The sequence below is a fragment of the Haemaphysalis longicornis genome, unplaced genomic scaffold, assembly GCF_048455015.1.
Source record: "Haemaphysalis longicornis isolate Haplotype H1 unplaced genomic scaffold, Haemaphysalis longicornis Haplotype H1 scaffold_1, whole genome shotgun sequence".
In the NCBI taxonomy this organism is placed as follows: Eukaryota; Metazoa; Arthropoda; class Arachnida; order Ixodida; family Ixodidae; genus Haemaphysalis; species Haemaphysalis longicornis.
In genome coordinates, this window is record NW_027526203.1 from 73,156,661 (window position 1) to 73,177,794 (window position 21,134).

The window sequence follows — 21,134 nt, forward strand, 5'->3', positions numbered from 1 at the left end:
AATTCGCTTAGTGTGGTGCAAATAAAATGCAGGTTCTGTTAATTTGACTTACAGGGAAAAGACAAGGCTTTAGATTATGGTACCTGTCGCATGGCTGCGCAAGTGCAACTGGTGGGGTAATAAGTTACAGCATCTCCTGCATATCATGCAATTCATTACATGTGCTTAACTCCCCTCATGAAGATTTGCTTATATTTGCTGTGAAGAATACCAGGTCCCCACTTTTTTTTGCTAACGAACTTGCAAGTAATTATTGTTTGTCCGGACTCTGTATGAGATTTTTTAAGCTTTCCTACTTTCCTAATAAGCTTCTGTAATCTGTGTAACCGCTTGTAATTTTGTGACCTCTTGTTGCACTGCCTCCGGCATGGACCAAGTTGGCAGCTGTCTCTAAATGTTCCATGAATTTGTACAGTAGCCAGTCATGCGAGCGGAAACACAGTGCTGCTGCTTGCTTTCCTTGCCCCTCCAAACTGCGACTAGTATGTGGGGATGCAGGTACGGTAATTGCAACTTGCATCAGCAGCAGATGTTAGTGCCTTATTGGCCCCCTTCAGCTTGCCCCACCCAATACACAAAAGTGCATTCTATGCGAAGGTAATGAAGGGATGCATCTCCTTCCGTGTTATGTTCTCCCTTGTGCAGTAAAAAAAGTGTCGGTGTGATGGAACTGCTAACGCAATATGGGCACTATTGTGTGGCAATCTTCGTAGCTGCTGCTGGGGTTCCTGCCTCCCAAGCGATCCGAGTGGCCTGCCGTCCTCACCAAGCAGAGGTGGGTATGTGGGAAGGCTGCTGAAGGGATGACTTCATAGAGCCGATAGGTAGTACTGGCGGTCCGGAACATTCTGTGGTAATTTGGTGACCCAGAATATGCTGCAAAGGTAATGGTCTTATGTTGCCAGCTACACCCATTTTTACAGTGACGCTGTTAATGCAGCTTTTTGCCGGATCTTTATGACCGTGACGTTTGTTGCCCATCATCGAAACACCACTCCACAATCTACACTTATCCACTAGGAAGGGATGGCCCATGACACCCATCGGAATGTAAAGAAATTTGTGGCTCTTTGTGGCCCTTCACTTGTTTGTGGCCCTTCACTAAGGTGAGGTGGAGACGGAGAGGAGTGACTTCTCTTCTGCGGTCATGTACAACTATGGCTCCAGGAGGGGGAATGCCAGGTCACTGGCTCTTTAGGAAAGACCACAGTCACTTCCCCTCGTCTCATTCTGCTCATGCCCACTCAGGTTTGTTGTCCAGTGATGATGACAGGTGACCATGAAGCAGAGCCACTTGATATAGGAGTTGTGAAACTCCCCATAGGCCCCATTCATCAAAAAATGGCCCCACGATTGGTCCACTGCTTTGGATTTTCTTGTACAGTGGTGTCATCTGTTGGTGACAAAATAAACTGTACAACGTTGTTCGCCGCTTGACGAGCTGGCCGAAAAATGGTATTTCGGTGCTTATGTAATCTTTTTGCCGAAGCCCAAGGTGTTCAACCACGCAAGTGTTGTATATACATTCAAACCAAGACTAGTAAAACAATGCGTCTGTGTGTTCAACACGATGCGTTGTCGCCTGCGCAGTGTCGTCTGCTGCGCATCATATGCGGTCTTCCGGTGGCAAAAAAAGGGTTCAAAAATCGCTTCGACGGCTTGACACAAGCTTGAAAGGGTTATTTAGAGCCACTTGATCAGGTACTGGATTAGTTTTGGCATGCAGTGTGACGTAGGCCGAGCGACAACTGCAAATTTAGTACTTCAGGTCAGACCTGTGTTGTGCCAGAGTGGCCGCACAAGTGCGAATCGGTCGAGGCACAGACGTAGAAACGATTGCATCAAAAAACCGCAGTTAAGGAAGCAATGAATAACTTAGGAAAGTACAAAAATAAAGAATTATATTCACCTTTAAAACAAAATTTAACGTTAAATTGTCTGTTTGAATAATTAATTTGTTTTTTGGATAGTGCGTGCAGTGGCCGCAGTGGCGCCACCGTACGCACGGTCCAAAGCAGGCGGGGCCCAAAGCAGGCGGGGCCCAGGTGCGGGCCGTTTTTTGAGGCGGAGTTTTGCAACTGCCTTCATCGAAGAGCTCTGACCATGAAGTGGTCAGCTTTGCTGCGGCATGATTTGATGAGCAGGCAACGTGTGCAGTTTTGTAATTTGGCCACAGTGACAAGTGCACAGCCACCTTTTCATGCAGTTAAGCCACACCAAAGTGTCTGTTAAGGGGCCCTAGGTCTCCCTGGACTAGGTCTCCCTGTTAAGGCGCCCTTGGACCATGTTTGACTTAGGCCTGGGGGGCAACCGGGTTTCTCAGCAGTGCCATTAAAAATCCCATCTTCAAACCAGCCAGGCTGGCACTCGCTTGTGTGGATGTGTTCCCGACCTGAAATTGCCCATAGCTTCTGAAAAGCACGTCTTTTTATTGAACAGGCTGATTTCACTCACACGTATGAGTCAGTAGTTAGCATACTTGTAAGAGTATAAGGGCACATAGGAGGCATGGCTGCTGCACAATTACTACAGGATTGGGAATGGCGGGAGCAGTGGTGAAGCACAGATGAGCTACTGTGATTTTTTTCACGCACGTGTGTGTACAGTTTGGAAAAAAAAGTTGGCTACGGGAAACTACGCTGACAAGGCAAAGTAGACAGTATTGTTAATGTAGAAAAAAAAAATGCAGTCCCTCCCACCACCAGCGTACACTCACACATGCACAGCTCATAGTGATTCATTGTTCAGCAATGCTCTTTTCTTCTTAATACAATTGGTTAATGCACTTTTGAAGGGCACTCAAAAGCATGTCGCAGGCCGCCATTACCTCGTACTGGTCTCAAGTCTGCTGCACGGGCCGGTACTTGAATTCAGCCAGGCATGTCGACTTTTTTTTTTCGAGAACCAACTAACCCCCAGACGAACTTTGACAGCAGGTTTTTGCCAGTGCATGCAATGTTTTCTACTGTTGTTATAATGCATCCAGTTAAGTCCCTGATATAGGTTAAAGGGACACTGAAGTGATTTGTAAACATTGCGGGATTACGAGTGCAAATTGTAGTCCGGAGTCCCTAGGCCCTGTTTTGACCACTCTGAGCGCGTTTACGCGAATTTATTTAGTAGAAAAATCAATTCGAAAATGCTGTCCTCCTCTCTGCACCTTCGCCCATTTTCTGTGGTGTTTTCGTGTGACGTCGGGAGGAGATGAGCTGGCAATAGGCTGCGCTACTGCACGGCTCCCCGGCCTTCAGACAGAGTCAGTCGGCCCAGCGTTTCGTCCGCCGGTCGCCGACGGGTCATCGCATTTGTTCGCTCAGTTGAAACGAAGCCAGGACACGTTTATAAATGGAAGAATCTGCCTTTCTTTACTTCGTTAGTTTGTACACTATCTAGCTCCAACTCAAGGTCGCTTCACACAAGCGCTGCACAAGCGCACATGCGATGCTTCGCTAACTGGTACGCCTGTAGGAAAATATAAGGCCTCTTGAAGGCGGGAGAAGAGTCAGCGAAGTCAATATAGATACTAAAGAAATAAAATCAACTGATACTTTTACCTCACAGCGTAAAACTAGGGTGTGGGAAGCACTTTCTTGCGCTGGGCGAACAAGCACAGTGGTCAGCAGCACGACTACGCATCTGCGAACGCTTTTCCGGCTAAGAAATGCAATTGCTAGATGTGAGATATTGTGGAAACTTGGGGGACACTTACTGCACGAGCGCAATACAACAAATAGTCACTTAAGCTGCTTGAAGTGCTAAAGCTAAATAAAAGGGTAAACTGGTTATACATTATATACCCTATATTTCCAAGTTCGGCAGCGCTCGCCCGTGGCCGAGTGGTCTGGAGCGCTAGGTATGCCATAGCAAGTGTTTTGCCAGTCACAAGTTCGAATCCCGGCGGGTACATGCTGTTTTTTTTTTATAAGTTAACTTTTTCGTTTTCCGTCGATGTTTTCTGTGCTGAGTTCGCCTTTTTTTGGGCCGCAGCGTTCATTGCTTTACGAACTAGCTCACAGAACGCGCGCAGGCTGACACTGGCGCGCTAGCGAGTTCCCGTTGGCATGCTGTTGCCATAAGCACGGACTGCTTGCGGGCAGTGGGCACAGGCCAGAATCAACAGGCCCTTGGCCTGGTGCGAACACGCTTTTTACAATACAGGCATGAGTGAGGAAGCTCGGAATATGCGGGAAAAGCGCATGGCATTTGAGTGTCTGCAGTGACGCGGAGGGCGTTCATCCACTGCGTAGTCCTCGGTTAGTGATTTCTACGATTCCAAACCGTCCGGGAGGTTTATCTTAGGCATTTGACAGCCGACAACATGGCAGAAGCGCGGAACGGCGATTACCGAGATATCGAGAATGCCCATCCAACAATGCCGTTGGATTTCAAGCATGTTGCTTTACAGAACCGAAATTGAAACTTGTTTGAATGCTAACCTTGGACATCGTCCAATCACGGTGCCAGCTCCTCCCGACGTCACAGCCTTTAGTTGGTGCAGCCGCCACAGACCGCGCATGGTAGTTTTTCTTCTTTCACGCTTTGTAAAATAATTACCGACTTGTCAACTGGATAAACGATGAAAAGTGTGCTAATTTGAGCCAGTTTACGCAGTGCAAGCAAAAGCGGGAGCTTGACAAATTCGCTTCAGTGTCCCTTTAAATGCAAAAGACATTGTTTGCACTAGATTCGAGGCACGCACAAGAATGCTGACCAGGTCCACCATAAAGCATGGCTTTCTGTTGGGCTGTGTTGCATTGGCGCGTAACAGTCACGAGAATTATTGTCTATGATTTGTGACTTCAGTGGTCCCAATGCGAAGTGAACATGGGACTTCATGCTCAGCGGTGCACGAAGAACCTCCACAGTGGTGGCAAGTAGGCATGTGCGAATAGTGATTTTTCACTTTGAAGCAAATATGAATCGAATACTTATCTCATTCGAATAATTTCGAAGCGAATATTTTCGAATCGAAGTGAATACTTGGGTGTCAAGTACAGGAGAGAAAAATTTATCGAATGAACTACACGATCTTGTTACAATAATCTTTGCTAGCTCTCTTATCGACTATATTTTTTCTACGAAAGGGTGACAACCTGAAATATCCATCAGGCCTCTCATTTTGAAATTTATTGAGACGAAAGTTGGAACAAAAGTCGAGAAACTACTTAAGCGCACGTGCAGCCTGTCTTCCTAGCACATGTTGCTGTCTATCTATTAAACCTTGTGCACAGTTGAGCAAACAGCGCTATTAAAGCATTGTTTTTCCCAAAGTTGAGCACTTGTGGTAACACTAGTCTTTGTTTGCTACGGATGTTAAGGCTGTGAAAGGGTGCCACAGAGGCTCCTAAAATATACAGTATATTGGAAACTCTATGGGTATGGTTAGTGCCATTAGGGTAGGGTGCGTTTTTCGGGCATTATTTCGGTGCTCCAGTACTGTATGTACCTCCTGTGCGGGCTTGTCGTGCTAGGGACTTCATTATCCTGCAGTAGTGACATTGGCCTGGCATTTGCGTTTCTTCTCTTCGGCTACGCGTCGCGCACAGTACTATGCCCACTTGAAACAGAGACATTTTGAAACGAGCTTGGAAGTTTTCAGCTGCTTGAAATCAATGAATCCACAATCCGTGTGTGTCCGAACCAGTGAGTGAGACTCTATGGCTGGTGTGTTGCCAGTCTTCTGCAGCCTTTGCCGCGGCCATCACCATGCAATAGATGCAAGGGGGCGGAGGTTATTTCACAAATAAAGATGACCTTTTTTCTGGCACGGGGTATCGCGTCAAACTTGTAGTTTTGTTTCTTTCATGTGTTAACACGGACTGTGAAATACTTCGAAAATATCTGAAGATTTTGAATAGTCTAATTCGGTTTTCAAGGTTTAATTGAATATTATAATGTTTGCTTTGATATTCAAAAGTTTCGAATAATCTCACAACCCTAGTTGCAAGTAACATGGTGTTGGTCAAAAGTTTGCCTAGGAGGACAGGTTTTGCATTCAGTTGATGCCAACTGTCGGAGCATGCCGCTGCTGCAAGCTGCTAGAGGGGTCAGGTTTTGTGCTTGGTCAGTGATGGCGAGGGTGGGGTTGAGCTTCTGGGCAAATGCTTGCTGCTGCAGGAGCCTGTACGAGCAGTTTGTGGACGACATGATCGTCTCCAACCAGGAAGGAGGCGGCACCAGCCCCACCGAGCCAGATGACCACGTGAGTGGGGGCCTCAGTTACTCTCTGCAGAGAAACACAAAGGGCGATGTTTTAAATGCGTGTGTTGCCCTGTGATGCACATACACGGTGTCGCCACCCTCTTGTCAAAACATTGCCCCATGAGAGAAACGTCCCTTTAGTGGGCATCATGCCGCCCGCGGAAACTGCAGGAATGTTTAGGGAGGGCACTCATTCTTCCATCACGAATGAGCCGTATGTTGCAACACAGCGGTACTTCAAGCCCTCTTGTACAGCGCACTGTAATGTCTTAGGTCATCGCACACCCTTCCTTTGGGCTGAATATCAGTTATGTAAAAACCACCAAGACATCGCCCTGTCCTAAAAACCTAAACTGCGGGCCTTCGCAGTTTTCATTAAATAGTACCCTCCCAAACATCACAACTGGGGGGAAAAAAATCCCTCTAGTTCTTTTATGGAAGGTATTTAGGTCGGGCAGTGGGTCGTTCAAGCCACCTAGACACCCAGTTGGCCACCACTGCATACACTTCGCACCCACGTGGGAGCCACAGCACCACGCCTGACGGTGCGCTTGCCAGTTTTGGTAATTGCTTACAACCTGCTTCCATATCTACTTTCGACATTTTCCCTCTTTGCCTTTTGGCCAGTGTTCTTTTCTCGGTCTTTTTCTTTGGTTCTGCATTCACTTTAAAGCAGCTCTATGTGCTTGTCACTTTGCTAGCTTGTAACTCAGATTTCCCTGTGCTTTTGCCCAGTCACTCAATTTTGTTTTCTAGTTTTCAGGCGATTTTTTTTTTTTCAAGGCTGTCCTATACCCTCGAGCGATAGATGCTCTCACATTATGGACGCACCTCCTATACAAGCACCAAGTTTTACACAACGCGGTTGTGTTGTTTGCTTGAACACAGCCGCTGTCTACCAAGTGCAGCACTTCTTATCTAATCCCCTTTTACGATGCTGGGGAATATGTGGCTTGAGGTTTGAATGGTGATAACCAAGGTGTGCTCGCTAGGGCTGGTGTTGAACCTCCAAGTATGGTATGGTACAAAAACTCTGTAGCCCGTTCTAGTAGGGACTGATACATGGTAAAACTCCCGATATGGTAACCTTCGTGGCCTGTGACATATTATGCTAATGAGGTAGGGTGGCTTGTATCACTGTGCATTCATAGCAAAGTGCTGGTCTCTGAATCAGCAGGACTGCGTTTGGAAGCTACGATGTGAGGTTTGCCAGATAACGCAGACAGCTCCAGTGCATGCAGTGGAGATGAAGTCGAACTTGCTTTTTTTTTTTTTTTTTTTTTTTTTTGCAATGCAGCATTGTAAGGGAATAGCGAATAATAGTTTTGTGGTTCCATAGAGGTTCAACTAAAGAAAAACTGCCAGGACGGCAAATTTCACCGGGCAAATTTCATCTGGCTGGAATGTACGTATTGGGGAGTGAACTGTGTGTGCCAGAACCGAAGAAAATGACACAGCGCGAGCAACGCTTTTTTTGCAAAGTTCACCCAGTTCGAGCTAATTCTAAATTCATTTCGTAAGGCACTTGTGCAGCTTACCTGCTTAACTCTTTCATGACTACAGGAAAAACGGCTGCTTTTGGGTGCTTCCAGGAAACTTTTTTTTTTCTCTTGAGCTACTGGACGCATTTAGCATTGCTCTGCATGAAATTGTAGCTTACAGATTTCTCTTTCAAACGCATAACAGCAGTTTTGCGAGAGGTGTGATTATTGGCTGTTTATTGGGTGACGAAACATAAAAGAAATGCAGAGAAAAAGTATACACAAAACACAAATATGCGATTTTACTGAGCCTAAAAATTATTTTAGGAATTCTAAGGTATACAAAATGTTTCTATACGTTCCTAATCTATGACTCAGTATAAACAAGAATGCTGTACACCAAGTTCTGGATTTTTGCGGGCCTACCAACCTAGCGGCCCTGACAGGTGTGCCACTCCGCGAAGCCACTCGAGAGTCAGTCAGTCTCTCTAAAATGTGCACCCAAGCATACCTGCTTTCGTTCTGACACAAAATCATTATCACTTCAGTGCTAAAAAGCAAGAAAAAAATAGCGCTCTTGAGAAGCAGCACGCGTTGCTCCGCAGCGCTAATTATACACCAGCGCAAGGCTGCCTTGAAGATGATAACGCGATACAGCGTGGTGCATTTGGCAAAATATCCTTGCCGCACGTTGTCCACACCCTACACATGAAAGTAATGCTGCAGTTAGATATAAGGCACGTTTTGTTTATAAATACAGCGCGAAGTCAAAAACAAACATTTCCTGGCAGCACCTGTCGAAGTCTGAGGCTGTTGAATGGGAGAGTTTTCACCAGAACTAAAATCTGAAGAATCCACATCATTGCTGGAGTCATCACTGCTGCTGGGGTAAAAAAAAATCGGCAGCAGCAGTGGCCGAAGTCCCTGAAACTGCTGTCTGCCTTTGCCGAGCGCGCAGTAAACAGGACGCCATTTTCGCCTAACTCGCCGCTACCTTGGGTTCCAATTTCACTCACGATGCCGTCTACCCACGCGAAATGTAAGCAAACAGCAATGAAACTGATGAAGGGGTTTCCAATGAACACACTAGATGGTGTCAGTTGTCCGAATAGTGGCGTTTTTACTTTCTGCGGGAGGTTTAAAAATCATCGTTCACCTGTGAACGATGGTGGGGTCACGAAAGAGATAAAGGGGCCATGCAGACAAAATACAAATTTGTTTTATTTAAAAGATTTCGTGTTTTATAGTGCCCCCAGCACTTGTCCGACAGCAAATGATACTGAGAAATTAATCAATTTGATTAAAATTTTGATTTTCTTGCCAAATAAAGTGTTTCCGTGACGTCTGCCGTGAAGTTGTAAGTGCGCGTATTCAAACGAACTTCCACTTTGACATTCAGCTCTGCAGCCTTGCTTGCCGTCAGTCGTCCCAGAGGGCGCTAGCATACTCAGCCACGGGCCGGTGTCCGCTGTTGCTTTGATTTTGACTGTATTCGCACCTGGCTTGCTTCTGTTACTGTAGAAAGTAATCGGTTCATGAAACATGGGGTATCCTCGACAAACAGGGTCACTTAAGACACCGTCGCTTACGCCAGTCGGCCAGTGTCGTGTAAGAAAACTCCAATGCGTTGGACTGCTGTGCTGCTAAAACAAGCATAGTGCGTCTAGTACCAACAGCAGTGCACATCAGTACTTCTATGCTTACGTGTAGTTTTGCAACTTTCATTGTTCACCGAACCATTATTACTGCTGTAAAATGAATATGCATTACATTTAAGTGCAAATAGCTCGTTCGGCAAGCTTATAAGCCCTGCCTAATCTGCATGTGCTTTTGCCGGCCTCAGCCAATCGCACAGCTGGTCATATGACATCATAGGCTCTGTTGCGGGAAATGAGCTAGTGGGCCACATGGCCATTCCCTTTTCTCCTAATTATATAGCTTGTTTGAGCGAAGTGTGCGTTAAAAGTGGTGTCAGTATGATTCTAACGAGGCAACCTTTCAAATGAACCAAACTTGCATCTTGTTTGCATGGCCCCTTTAAAGGGGCCATGCAGACAAAATGCAAGTTCAATTCAATTTCAGGAAGGGCCCCATTAAGGCTTCTTTTTGTTGTTTGATTCTGGTTCATTCTGGTGGCCCTAATCACTGAGCCGTAGTGGCTATTTGCGGCCTAACCGAATATGATTGGTGTGGTGGTTGGGCGGCGCAGCCGCTGAGCGTGAGCCCGAGCAGCCGGTGGCAGGCGTACTTCCGGGACAACGAGGTGCTCCTGCAGATCGACAAGGACGTGCGGCGGCTATGCCCGGACATGTGCTTCTTCCAGCGGCCCACCGAGCACCCATGCACCCGCATCGCGGCCAATCCCCGCATCCAGGGGCTGCGCGAGCGGGTCCAACGCAGCATGCTGCGGGCCGCCAACGTCACCCGCTCGCGACAGGGCATCACCAACGTGAGTGCCACAGTGTCTCTCCTGCGGGCTGCTGTGGGCCGCACAGGATGTGTACTGTTGTGCCACACGGGTTTTCATTGAAGGGTATGTGGAGTAGCAGTGCTGCTGTCATTGTGTTCGCATTGTTGTAGGTTGGAGGATGGAAGGGGTGGATCCTACTGCAAATGTGGTCACCGTCTTCTTCTTGTTTGAGAAGGGGCATTCCTGCAATGAACTGTGCCTCGCATAAGTTGTGAATGTTTTTTGGCTTGCACAAACAAACCTAAACGTTGTGGCGCTAGCACTTGCGTAACTGACAGCCTATAGCTGTTGTGTTTTTCTGGTACTTGACCTGAAAATTCAGCTTGAATGAAAAAAAACCCCAGGACTGAGGAAGGAAACACGGACACAATGCTGACTATCAACTGAGTTTACTAACAAAAAAGGAGAACATATATACATGAAACATTGCACAACATTGGCACAGTGCAACACTCTTTTTTTTCCAAGATTAGTTAACAAGATAGTCGCTAAGAAAGTCCAGTTGTTTCTCCTTCAGGTTATCCTGTTAACTAATCTAAAAAAAAAGTGTTGCACTGTGTCAATGTTGTGCAATGTTTCATGTATATATGTTCCCCTTTTTTGTTAGTAAACTCAGTTGATAGTCAGCATTGTGTCCGTGTTGTCTTCCTCAGTCCTGGGGTTTTTTTCATTCAAGCTGAATGTTTAGGTCGATATGAACCAACTCGCCCACACCCAAGCAATTCTATTTTTCTGGTACCTTTATGCACCTTATTCCAGCACACATCTCACTAACACCGTAACAAGCACTAAGGAGTACGTGAGGGCTGTGTCCAGTGCACACTGGGGCACTTAGTTTACACAGGCAGCCCCGTGTGCACTGCCACCTGCATTGTTATTTCAAAGAAGCTTCATTTTCGCCTTAGCTAGCATTCTGTGTTGCGATCGCATCATGCCTTGGTTGTTCTGTCCTGACACAAGGCCTAGAGGGTGGGCACTCAATCCCCGTCAAGTGCAGAATCTCTTTTGTTGTGGGTCATGGTTGTTTAAGTCAAAAATGCTATGCAATGTTTAAAAAATTAGGGCTAAAATTTGCACCTTGTTGATTTAGATTTTAAGGTGTGTGTAAGATTTAACATGAAATTTCATTTGGCAGGTAGAAAATGCCAGGTAGAATTGTAGTAACACTTGTTAAGATATGTGTACATCTCATAAGAAAAGAGCAAAAAAAAATAAGTTAATATGGGAGATACTCTCTCACTCATAGTGAACAGTCGTGCACTAATTGAAGTAGCATCTGGAAGTTTTCGGGCTACAGACAGTGCAGTGAATACATACTTGCAACTGGTGTCTACCAACTATGTCACCTTCTTGGGCAGTCTGTACTTTTCTTTTGCCTGCTAGGTATTAGATGCGACTGCATCTCATTCACTCACCTTGTCCCTCCATACGGCGTTGTCCGTCCACACCCCTCCCCGTACACTACATAAAAAAAATAGTTAGCGGCGCCCGGTTTCGATTCCACGACCCTGTGGGCGGAACGCGAGGTACATGGTGCTCTTCCCACTGCGCCACAAAACCGAGACAGAATGAAATGCTACGAACGCGCCTTATATCCTTGACTCATTCAAACTACGTCAAGAAGCTGCTGATACAACGCATGATGGGGCAATCATTAATACTTGCAATAAAAGAAAAGAAGCTCCCACTTACAGCAACAATGATGGAGTAAAGGTCGTTGCGACAGCGAAGCCCCAAGCATACCACTTAGAGAGATTGACCAAGATTGGCCAATAAAACATAATAATAATTATGAAACAATAATCATACGCGTTCCCGACACGTTTCACACGATTTCAGAATCAATCCAACGGAAACACCAAGTGATCCCCACGATGCGTTGCATCTACACAGGGTTCCCCTCGCGGGGAGGTGGGTGCAATTTTTTTGTTGGATTGGTTTGCCAATCTTCCCAGAACAGTTTTCTTTTTTTTTCTTTTTGATGAAGCGCCCAGCAACTGAGGAATGCCCGAAAGACCTCGTGCACCAGCAGTAATTGGGGAATTGTTGGGGGTAGTTTTCAAAGTGTGACTCAAGTCAGGGAAAGTAACCAAAGGTGGGCAAATGGGCATGAATTCAAACACTTTGTGGATAGGGTTCACTGTTCCGTTCGATTCACAGTATACCTTAGATGTTTGGAGGTATTTTATTTTATTTTACTTATTCCAGAAGTTTGAATAGGGAATGATTAAAGAAAGGAATTATTCTTCACCACAAGGACCATACCATTGTTCTGGCTTTTTTGCAAAAAAAAAAAAAGGAAGAAAGAAAAGAGCTTCGAGCTTGTGAGGAAAAATGTGAACAATGCTTCTCAGATTCAAGTGATGTCGAAATAAAACATGTCAATTTCGTTATTAATATAACTGTGGTCTTGAATGTAATCTTTCTGATGTGCTCCAAGGACAGGTATTAGAAATTGAGGCACATATGCACACGTGTCCTCAGTTTCATCAGCCCAGAATCCTTTCTCATCTGTCTTGTGCGTAGCATTGATAACTTCGTCAGTCATTGGGGCAGTGTTTAGTGCCTCATGCTTAAGCTTAAGTTGAAAACTAGCAAAGAAATAATTAAAAAATCAGAAGACTGGAGGCATTACATGTAGAAAATAGTTGCCAGCCGCTGTTGTTAAATAACTTCAAAGAAAAGCATTAAGGTTGTTTGTTGAAGCAATGCCTGAAGCATTTCTTTGAGATAACATAAGCTCTCTAGAAGCTTTGAAATTGAGCTCGTATTGTATGAATGAATGAAAAGTCTTTATTTATTGTGGAATGGCTCTTTGGCCTAATAGGGGGGAAGAAGGGTGTCGGAGAAAAGACAGAAACAAACAAAGAAAGAAGAGAAAGAAGTGCGTACACACATGCGTGTACATGGTGTACATTTGCAATCACATGTGGCGATCGATGCCTGCCTCGTGAGCGAACGCCCAGAAGGAGAGCAGGGTGTCGCGGCTGTTGTTGGGGGTGGTCCATTGGTGCAGGCTGCTGATGTGCGGTGGCAGGTACTGGGAACGGGGGTCCTGGTAGCCAGGGCACTCCCACAGCAAGTGGGTCACTGTTGGGCACACTTCCATGGTGCATGTGGAGCAGCTCACTATGGGGCCCTGTTCGTGGTCGCCGTCGTCGCTGTCGTCGTCGTCGTCGGTAGCCCTGGGCCTGCATCAGTGGTGGGCCCGCCATTTGGCGAGCACGTCTTCTGTTAGTGCGGCCTCAGCACGTGCCTTGTGGATGAGGACCTGAGCCCCCCGTGGCAGTCCTCGGGGCAGTGGGTGGTGGTTGGTGGGGATGTGCTGCCAAAGGGCACGCCTTCGCTCCTTCTTGGCTGCCAGAATTGTGGCTCCTAGGTCAGGGTCGTCTGGTGCGGGCATAGTCTGGGTCAACAGGGCGAAGCGGTCGTCCATTAGCTCGCTCGCCAACGCCAGTGCGGCTCCATTGCCAATGCCACCGGCGTGACCTGGTACCCAGTCCACCCTCACCTTTACTCCATAGTGCCGGCACAGCACTGTGCTTGCCATTTTGATCCCGTGAGCAAGCGTGCCAGTCCTGGGGGTGTGGCCAAGGATTTTTATGGCCTCTCTACTGTCTGTGTAGATCACCACCCTCTCCCCTGTCTGCCTCAGTCCTTGGCGGGTCTCCCCACAAACCTCGTCCACTGCACACAGGATGGCGGACAGTGAAATCCGGTCTGGGCTGGGTTGGTGCTTATACACGTGGATCTGTCTGCATGTGCCGATTGGGGAGATCGCAGCTAGCCTGGCTCTGTGCGTGATGGGGTTCCAGGTGGCTGCCATGAACACAGAGTTCCAGGTTCTGTCAGTACGGGCAACTGCTGCTCTACGCTCAGCTTCATGATCCTGCTGATGGCATTTTTTGGAGAGTGGTTTTGGAAGCTTGAGGAGCACATCGAGCCAAGGCTCCAGCAGGCGTGGCAGTTTGGGTGCATCGAGGGGTAGTCCTTTTGTGAGGGTGAGGAGTCCTCTGCCCGCAGTTGTGTTTTGCCGTTGTAGTTCATGGCCTTCATTGTGTGCCTCGATAAAGGCTTTGAGGGGAGGGAGGTCGGAGTACCTGTAGAGCTCTTCAGTCCTCGTGTGACGCAGCAGGCCAGTTATTGCGTGGAGACATTCGAGATGGAGGACCTCCATTTGTGCGTACTGTGTTTGGTTCAATGTGAAGCAAGCTGCTCCGTAGCATGCCTTAAGGGGGGACGCGGCTTTCAACTTCGGAAAAATGACCAAAACATCGTTTTTTTGAAACCCACATATTCGGCTTCTATGTTTCCTATTCTGTGCGTCTGCAAAGTTTTTACGCTGAAAAGCGTCGCAAAGTGGCATAAAAAAATACTTTTGTCAGGCGCGGTGACAAACTATCAGCGCAAAAGGGCGAAAAAACGGCAATTTTCGGAGCGCTCTATCTCCGCAACGGTGCCACCGGGCGCGGCCATTTTGATATGGTTAGATCGGCCGAGCGATCGTCTTTCCCGTTCCGCTCGTCTCTTTTATCTTCGTTCATTCACAAACGCACAAACGGCAGAAAAGAAACGACGCACAAACGAAGCTAGAAATAGATGCTGAAGCGGTATTGGTCCTCCGGTCGGGGCGCTGAACTACGACCCTCCCGATTGGATGTCGCGGGCGCAACGCAAGATGGCGGCCGCCTGAGCTGCGTAGCGAGCGGATTGAGTTCATTTTCGCCGCTTCGCTCGGCCAAGTTTCTGTTCAATCTGTGGTATTCAACACGGACGTTATCGCGATGGGAATGCCAGAGATAACGAGCCAGATTACGGGAAGTTGTGTGGCTCGAAAGGCGGAGGTCATCGAACGCTTCGTGGTGCGCGTGACTCTACCGTCGCCAGACCCCGGAGGGTGACGCGGTGTGCGCGCTTGCGATAGCGGTTCGTGAAGTGAACTTTTAGTCGGATTTGCGATGTTTACACGCTTAGTTATTGCTGTGTTTTGACTGTGGGCTCGCTAGCCTTGAGAAAGAAACGGTCGACGCGTCAAACGCTGCGGCGTGCACGGCATAGCCGACGTGCATTGGAGCATCACATGACTGGGCAACCGGTTACGATTGAACGCCAGTAGTTGTAATTAATGCCTGCGACGTTAGTTTTAATCTTAAAAGCGACCTGACCAGCCATATCAGGTATAATCAAAGCTCGATATGTCGCGGTAAGCGTGCGCTGCGATGCGCGCGAGCCATATCGCCTTTCTTGCGCAACGTTTCCCGTGCACTTGTAATTTTCATGCAAACAGGTTTGAGTTAGTAATATAGGAATAAAAATATGCTCTCTGCGTTAAAAATGTACGTTACTGTGGCAGCATTTAACAGTGATTTTTTTAGGGAAATTATTGATACCATTGCTCAGGGCATACTAGCTGTGCTGCGAGAAATATTGGATGCCTTGAATGTCAAAAGTAGTAAAAAAAAATATGCTCTTGCATTGAAGTTGGGAGTTATGCAGAATACTCTACCAAGCTTCAAAGTAGCTCATTTTCAACCTTGTGGTATGCAAACTTTTGGCAATGAACACCTGCACTATGAGTACTAAGTTGCTGTGCCAGGCAAGATAAAACATGAAAAAAAAGCCAAAAATGTTCAAATTTAAGTTAAAAAAATGCTTAACTTGTTGCCATGGTGACAACACTGCAAAAGGAGGTTGTCCAGTGCGATACAGCCAACCAACTAACCTACTTTGCATTGAAAGCCCATTGAAACCCATCTCCCCTCCGTTTGGTTTGCAAAGGGGGGTATGTACTCTTCACGGAGGAGCTGAAAATGATGTTTTCTGGAAAGAGAAAGGCTGAAAAGGCACTCCAATTTCAAGGCAAGGCCTTCCAGAAGCCCCATGTTCAAAAGGACATGAAAGGCTACAACCGTGACGACTTTTGATATGTGAAACCTATGTTGCAACTTCGGAAGCCGTTTTCTCAAAACAGTTTTTTTTGCCACCTGTGTCGCTTGTCCCAGGGATTTCTTCGTGACCGCTGGGTCTATTTTGATTCCGTTTCTTGCATTACATTCCTTGATGAACTGTTCAGGTCGTGACACTTTTAGTTTTCCAGATTTGTTTTTTGTGATTTTTTTATTCAAATAATCGTTCACAGTTGACATGCCTGTTGCACATTAACCTCTATAAAAATGAAAACTAAAAAACATTGTGTTGTAAAAAAAAAATTCTAAAACTGTCACGACCTCGTCCATTCATTTGGGAATGCAAAGCACTTCGAACAAGTTTTCTATCGTGTTTTATAAGCTGCTCAAGCTCGGTACAAGCGGAACAGAAAGAAAATTTCATACATAAAAAAGTTATCAAAATATTACCTTCAAATTTTTATGGTGTTATCACAGAAGCATTTCCAGTTGCTGTGCCAATTTTCATCAAAATCCACAAAGAAATAAAAAAGTTGATTTTGAAAGCCACGTCCCCCCTTAAGCGTGAACCGCATGGAGCGTTTTCTGCTCGCGAAAACGCGCCGCGCACGCCACAGGCGCGCTGCCGCTGCCGCGAAGCCACCCGCACGCTGCGCGCGGCGCGGCAGGCGGGGGAAACATGGCGGCGGCTTTGGCCGCGAAGTGGCGTCGGGAGCTCGAGCGACCGCTTCTGAGCGCTCTCTCAAATGCCGCTCAAGGCACGAACGAAGTTGCTTGTGTGGTAAAGGAGCTTATAATGTGGGTGAAAACGGTACTATAAAACATCATCCGCGCCGCTAGTGAAAGCGCCCATTCAATATCCGCTGCGGTGGCAAGCCTAAACATCCCCGGCGGAGCGAGCCGGCGGTCTCGAGCGCTTCGAAACCGCCGCCATGAGGCGCGCGCCTCCCCATTGGCGCAAGTCGCCAGGCTCCTCCCACTGCCGCGCGCGACGCGCGTCAGAATCTAGCCAAGGCAGATGCTGCCGCGGGCGCGGAATCGTCAACGCCGGCGTCGAAAAAACACACGCGCAACGCCGACGCGCGCGAATCGCGTGAAAAAACGCTCCATGCGGTTCGGCCTTTAGAAGTGAGTGTTGCCAGGCATAATATCCTGATGGTGCGTGTGCTGGCACCGCCAAAGTGGTTGCTTGCCTATGCAGCGGATGAGGTGGAGGCGTCGGCGCCACCTTGGCTTAAGCTGACGGATCCATTCCTTCGGTCCACCAACCTCACAGAGGGGAACCCCAAGGATCCTCACCCACCGCTCCGCTGGTCGGGTATGGTCTTGCCGGCCAGTGTAAGGCTTATCTTCGCTCGCTCCGAGTCGTAGCCACCTGCCAGGAGAAGGTTAGTCTTTTCTGGTGACGGCTGCATGCCAATGGAAGGGAGGTAGTTATCGATGGTGTCCAAGGCTTGCTGCATGATTCCCTGTACATCTGCTGTGTTCAAGTTCGTGCCCTTGGGGTCCACCCACAGCGTGATGTCATCCACGTAGAATGTCAAGCCTAGGTGCGGAATTTTCCGTAGTTCTACAGCCAGTCCTCGCATCACGATGTTAAAGAGGACTGGATACAAGATGGCACCCTGCGGCACTCCCCTGGCATTTGAGAACGTCCTTGTGTGGCCCGATCCAGATTTGACCTCAAACGTTCGGGCCACCAGGAATGATCGCACAAAGTTCATGATTCGTGTGCCAACTCCAGCCCCTTCGAGAGCCTTCAGTATCGCTGTGTGCGCCACCGTGTCAAAGGCTTTCTGCAAGTCTACTGCCAGGAGGATGCCAGGAACCTTAAGGGGACCCCGACGCCCCCCTCCCACCAACTGGCGTAGTAGCAGAAGGCTGTCTTGAGTGCACAGCCCTGGTCGGTCGTATTGTATAGTTTGGGATATTATGACGCTACAACATTGTGCAGAGAATTAAATAGTTACAGTAGTCAAGGATACCCTGGAAATATACTGGGCACCCTGATTGAGCACAGGCATGTAAAAACACAGGTGGGTAAAAAGGGATGTTTAATTGGTACCCTTATAGGCACCCTGCAATGGTCGGGTGGTGCCTCCATTGAGCTGAACCCGCCGCGGTGGCTCAGTGGCTAAGGCGTTGCGCTGCTGAGCACGAGGTCGCGGGTTCGATTCCCGGCCGCGGCGGCCGCTTTTCTGATGGAGGCGAAAAGCAAAAACGCCCGTGTGCACGAGATTTCGGCGCACGTTAAAGATCCCCAGGTGGTCAAAATTAATCCGGAGCCCTCCACTACGGCGCGCCTCATCGCCTGCGTTGCGTCGGCGCGTTAAACCCTACATTCAATCAATCAATCAATCAATCCATTGAGCTGACATGCGCGCCGCCAACGGCGGCGGCGCCAAACACGCAGGCGCTCCGCGCGAGGCCACAGCTGTGTTAGCATTGCTTTCCGTGATGCGGGAATCTGTGATTTGAGTTTTAAACGGCACGCAGCGCTAGATTTTGCCGAGGACATCTTTCTGCTGCGTTTGCAGCAAACAATACACTTGGATTTGCCATTATAGCCCAGCAGCATACGGTGAAAAACTGCGATCGGGAGGCTTGCATTGCGGGTTCAAGGAAGCTATAAATACAGTAGGAAGAACGCCACTTGTTCGAAAGCAATCATTTTTTTTTTGGATCCGGGAAGTGTACGAATCTGGAGTCCCCAAAACACGTCTTTCCCAGCAGAGCATGACACGTGTACTACAATTAGTCTGAAAATAAGTAACCAAAACAACATGGCCCAGCAGCTGCTAGCTCGCGAGTTCCCAGCTTGCAGTTCAAAGCTTGAGAAAAACATTTCATGTAATGCTGGCGTTAAACGTCTGTTAATACTTCACGCGCTTTTATTTCGTTTCGCTGTGTGCCTTAGCTACCTTTCCGCCCGAATTCAATTCGCAGCTGACGGTGAGGCCTCTGAAAATTGAACTTCCAGCAAATGCACTTGTTGATACGGCAGCATGAGTCGATAAAGCATAGCAAGCGCTTTGCCGCAGTTGCGTTTTATTTGAATGACATTTACAAGATGACTGGAGTACACACTTTATCCCCGACTGGGCTGCCAGGTTGAAGAATCCTCCGAACTGAAACAATTGAAGAATGAGGAATAATGTCAAAGTGCAGTAATATCAAGCTGTGTCATACAAGAAACGTGACTAAAAACAAAATACACTGCGCATATACATTTTTTCTTCCTTGCTTGAACGTTGCACATGTTTTCGTCAGCTTTAATAATGTACTGGGCGTTATTCACTAATACAGTTGAACCCCTTTATAAGAGACACGTACTGGGGAGCAGTTTGTGTCTCTTATATGAGATGTCTCTTATAAGCAAGGAACCATGTTTTCACTTACTAATCAGACCCTAGTTCAATGTGGGCACTGTATGACTAAAATAAGCTCAAAAGAGCGCTAACGCATGTTGCAAAAGATTCATTCTAATTTATGTTTGGCCCCCAGAATTTATGAAACAGTTCTGAATCTTTGTTTGCTTTATGACTGTATTTACACTATTTTTACAATCGATTCCACAAGCTTTTAGAAGATGAATTGTAGACGTTGAGTTCACAAGCCTGATGAATAGCCAGAGCGCACAGCTTCTCCCGCTGTGTGCTCAGGCTATTAATTACGCTCGCAGAACCCAAAATCTGCAATGCTTCTTGATTGGGAGCTACGCGAATGGGAGAGCCCGCATGTGCGGTCGCACCTCAATGGATGGCAGTAAGCTTCAACCACTTCTGCAAGTTGCATTTCCATTGGCAGGGCTCCTCATCGTCATTTTATAGCTGACTGAAGCACTGTGTGTTTGCTGAAGTTATAATAAACAGCGACTGCAGGCGCCTGTCGTCCACCTGTGTTTCCACAACGGAAGCAACTGCATTTAGTGACTGGTGGCACTGCATCTGGAGTTAAAATGTCTGTTACATGCGAGATTATTGATTAAAGTTCAAGGATGACTTGTCCCTTATAACCAACTGTCTTCTACATCCGATGTCTGTTATAAAAGAGGTCAATTTAATGGGAAAGATAGGGCAGCCAACCATGTGGGTGAATAGTGTCTCTTATACCCATTTGTCTCTTACATCAGTGTCTCTTATAACGAGGTTCAACTGTATTGCAGTTCTTTTCAATCAGCATGAATGAACAGCGAAGTGGTCCACGGATAAGAAACGCGAGCGACAGCGCCGGGCCATGTTCATATCTCAACTGCAGACGCCAACCGTGCACAATGAAGAAACGAAGGATGGCTCCCAATGAACACGCACATTTGCTAAGCACATCACGAGTGGTTGGGTCATTACTCTCGAATACATATATACATACCTCGGCAAAGTTGGCGCGGCTCACTCAAACTCACTCACAATTTTTTTTTTCGAATCACCACTCACTCAAACTCAGACTCAATGCTGAGCAGCACATCTGTGCTCACTCAAACTCAAACTCACATTGAGCTCAAAACTCAGAACTCACTCGGACTCAAAACTCAAAATGTACTCAGAACTCAAAATGTACTCAAACTCAAAATGTACTCAAACTCAAAATGTACTCAAACTCAATTTGGACTCAAAACTCAAAATGTACTCAAAACCCAAAATGTACTCAAACTCAAAGTGTACTCAAACTCAAAATGGACTCAAAACTCAAAATGTACTCAAACTCAAAATGAACTCAAAACTCAAAATGGACTCAAACCTCAAAATGTACTCAAACTCAAAATGTACTCAAAACTCAATGTACTCAAAACTCAAAATGTACTCAAACTCAAAATGGACTCAAAACTCAAAATGTACTCAAAACTCAAAATGAACTCAGAACTCAAAATGGGCTGAGAACTCAAAATGAATTCAGAACTCACATGGCCTCACAGAGATTGAGACAGTCAGAGAGTGAGAGTGAGAGTTTGAGAGTGTGAGATTGAGAGTGTGAGAGTGAGAGTGAGAGTGTGATGTGAGAGTGAGAGTGAGAGTGAGAGTGTGAGTGTGAGTGTGACTGAATGAGAGTGAGAGTGAAAGTGTGAGTGAGTGAGAGTGT

General features: G+C 47.1%; 1 protein-coding gene across 1 annotated transcript in view; it reads left to right on the plus strand.

Annotated features, from left to right (window-relative positions):
- Positions 1–21,134, plus strand: part of LOC144177602 (TBC1 domain family member 13-like) — an 84,887-nt gene that overhangs the window by 16,977 nt on the left and 46,776 nt on the right. Inside the window, exons 4-6 of the mRNA XM_077705270.1 lie at positions 714–775; positions 6,118–6,202; positions 9,892–10,131. Of these exons, the coding sequence (XP_077561396.1) occupies positions 714–775; positions 6,118–6,202; positions 9,892–10,131 (387 nt within the window). The remainder of the gene's footprint in view (positions 1–713; positions 776–6,117; positions 6,203–9,891; positions 10,132–21,134) is intronic.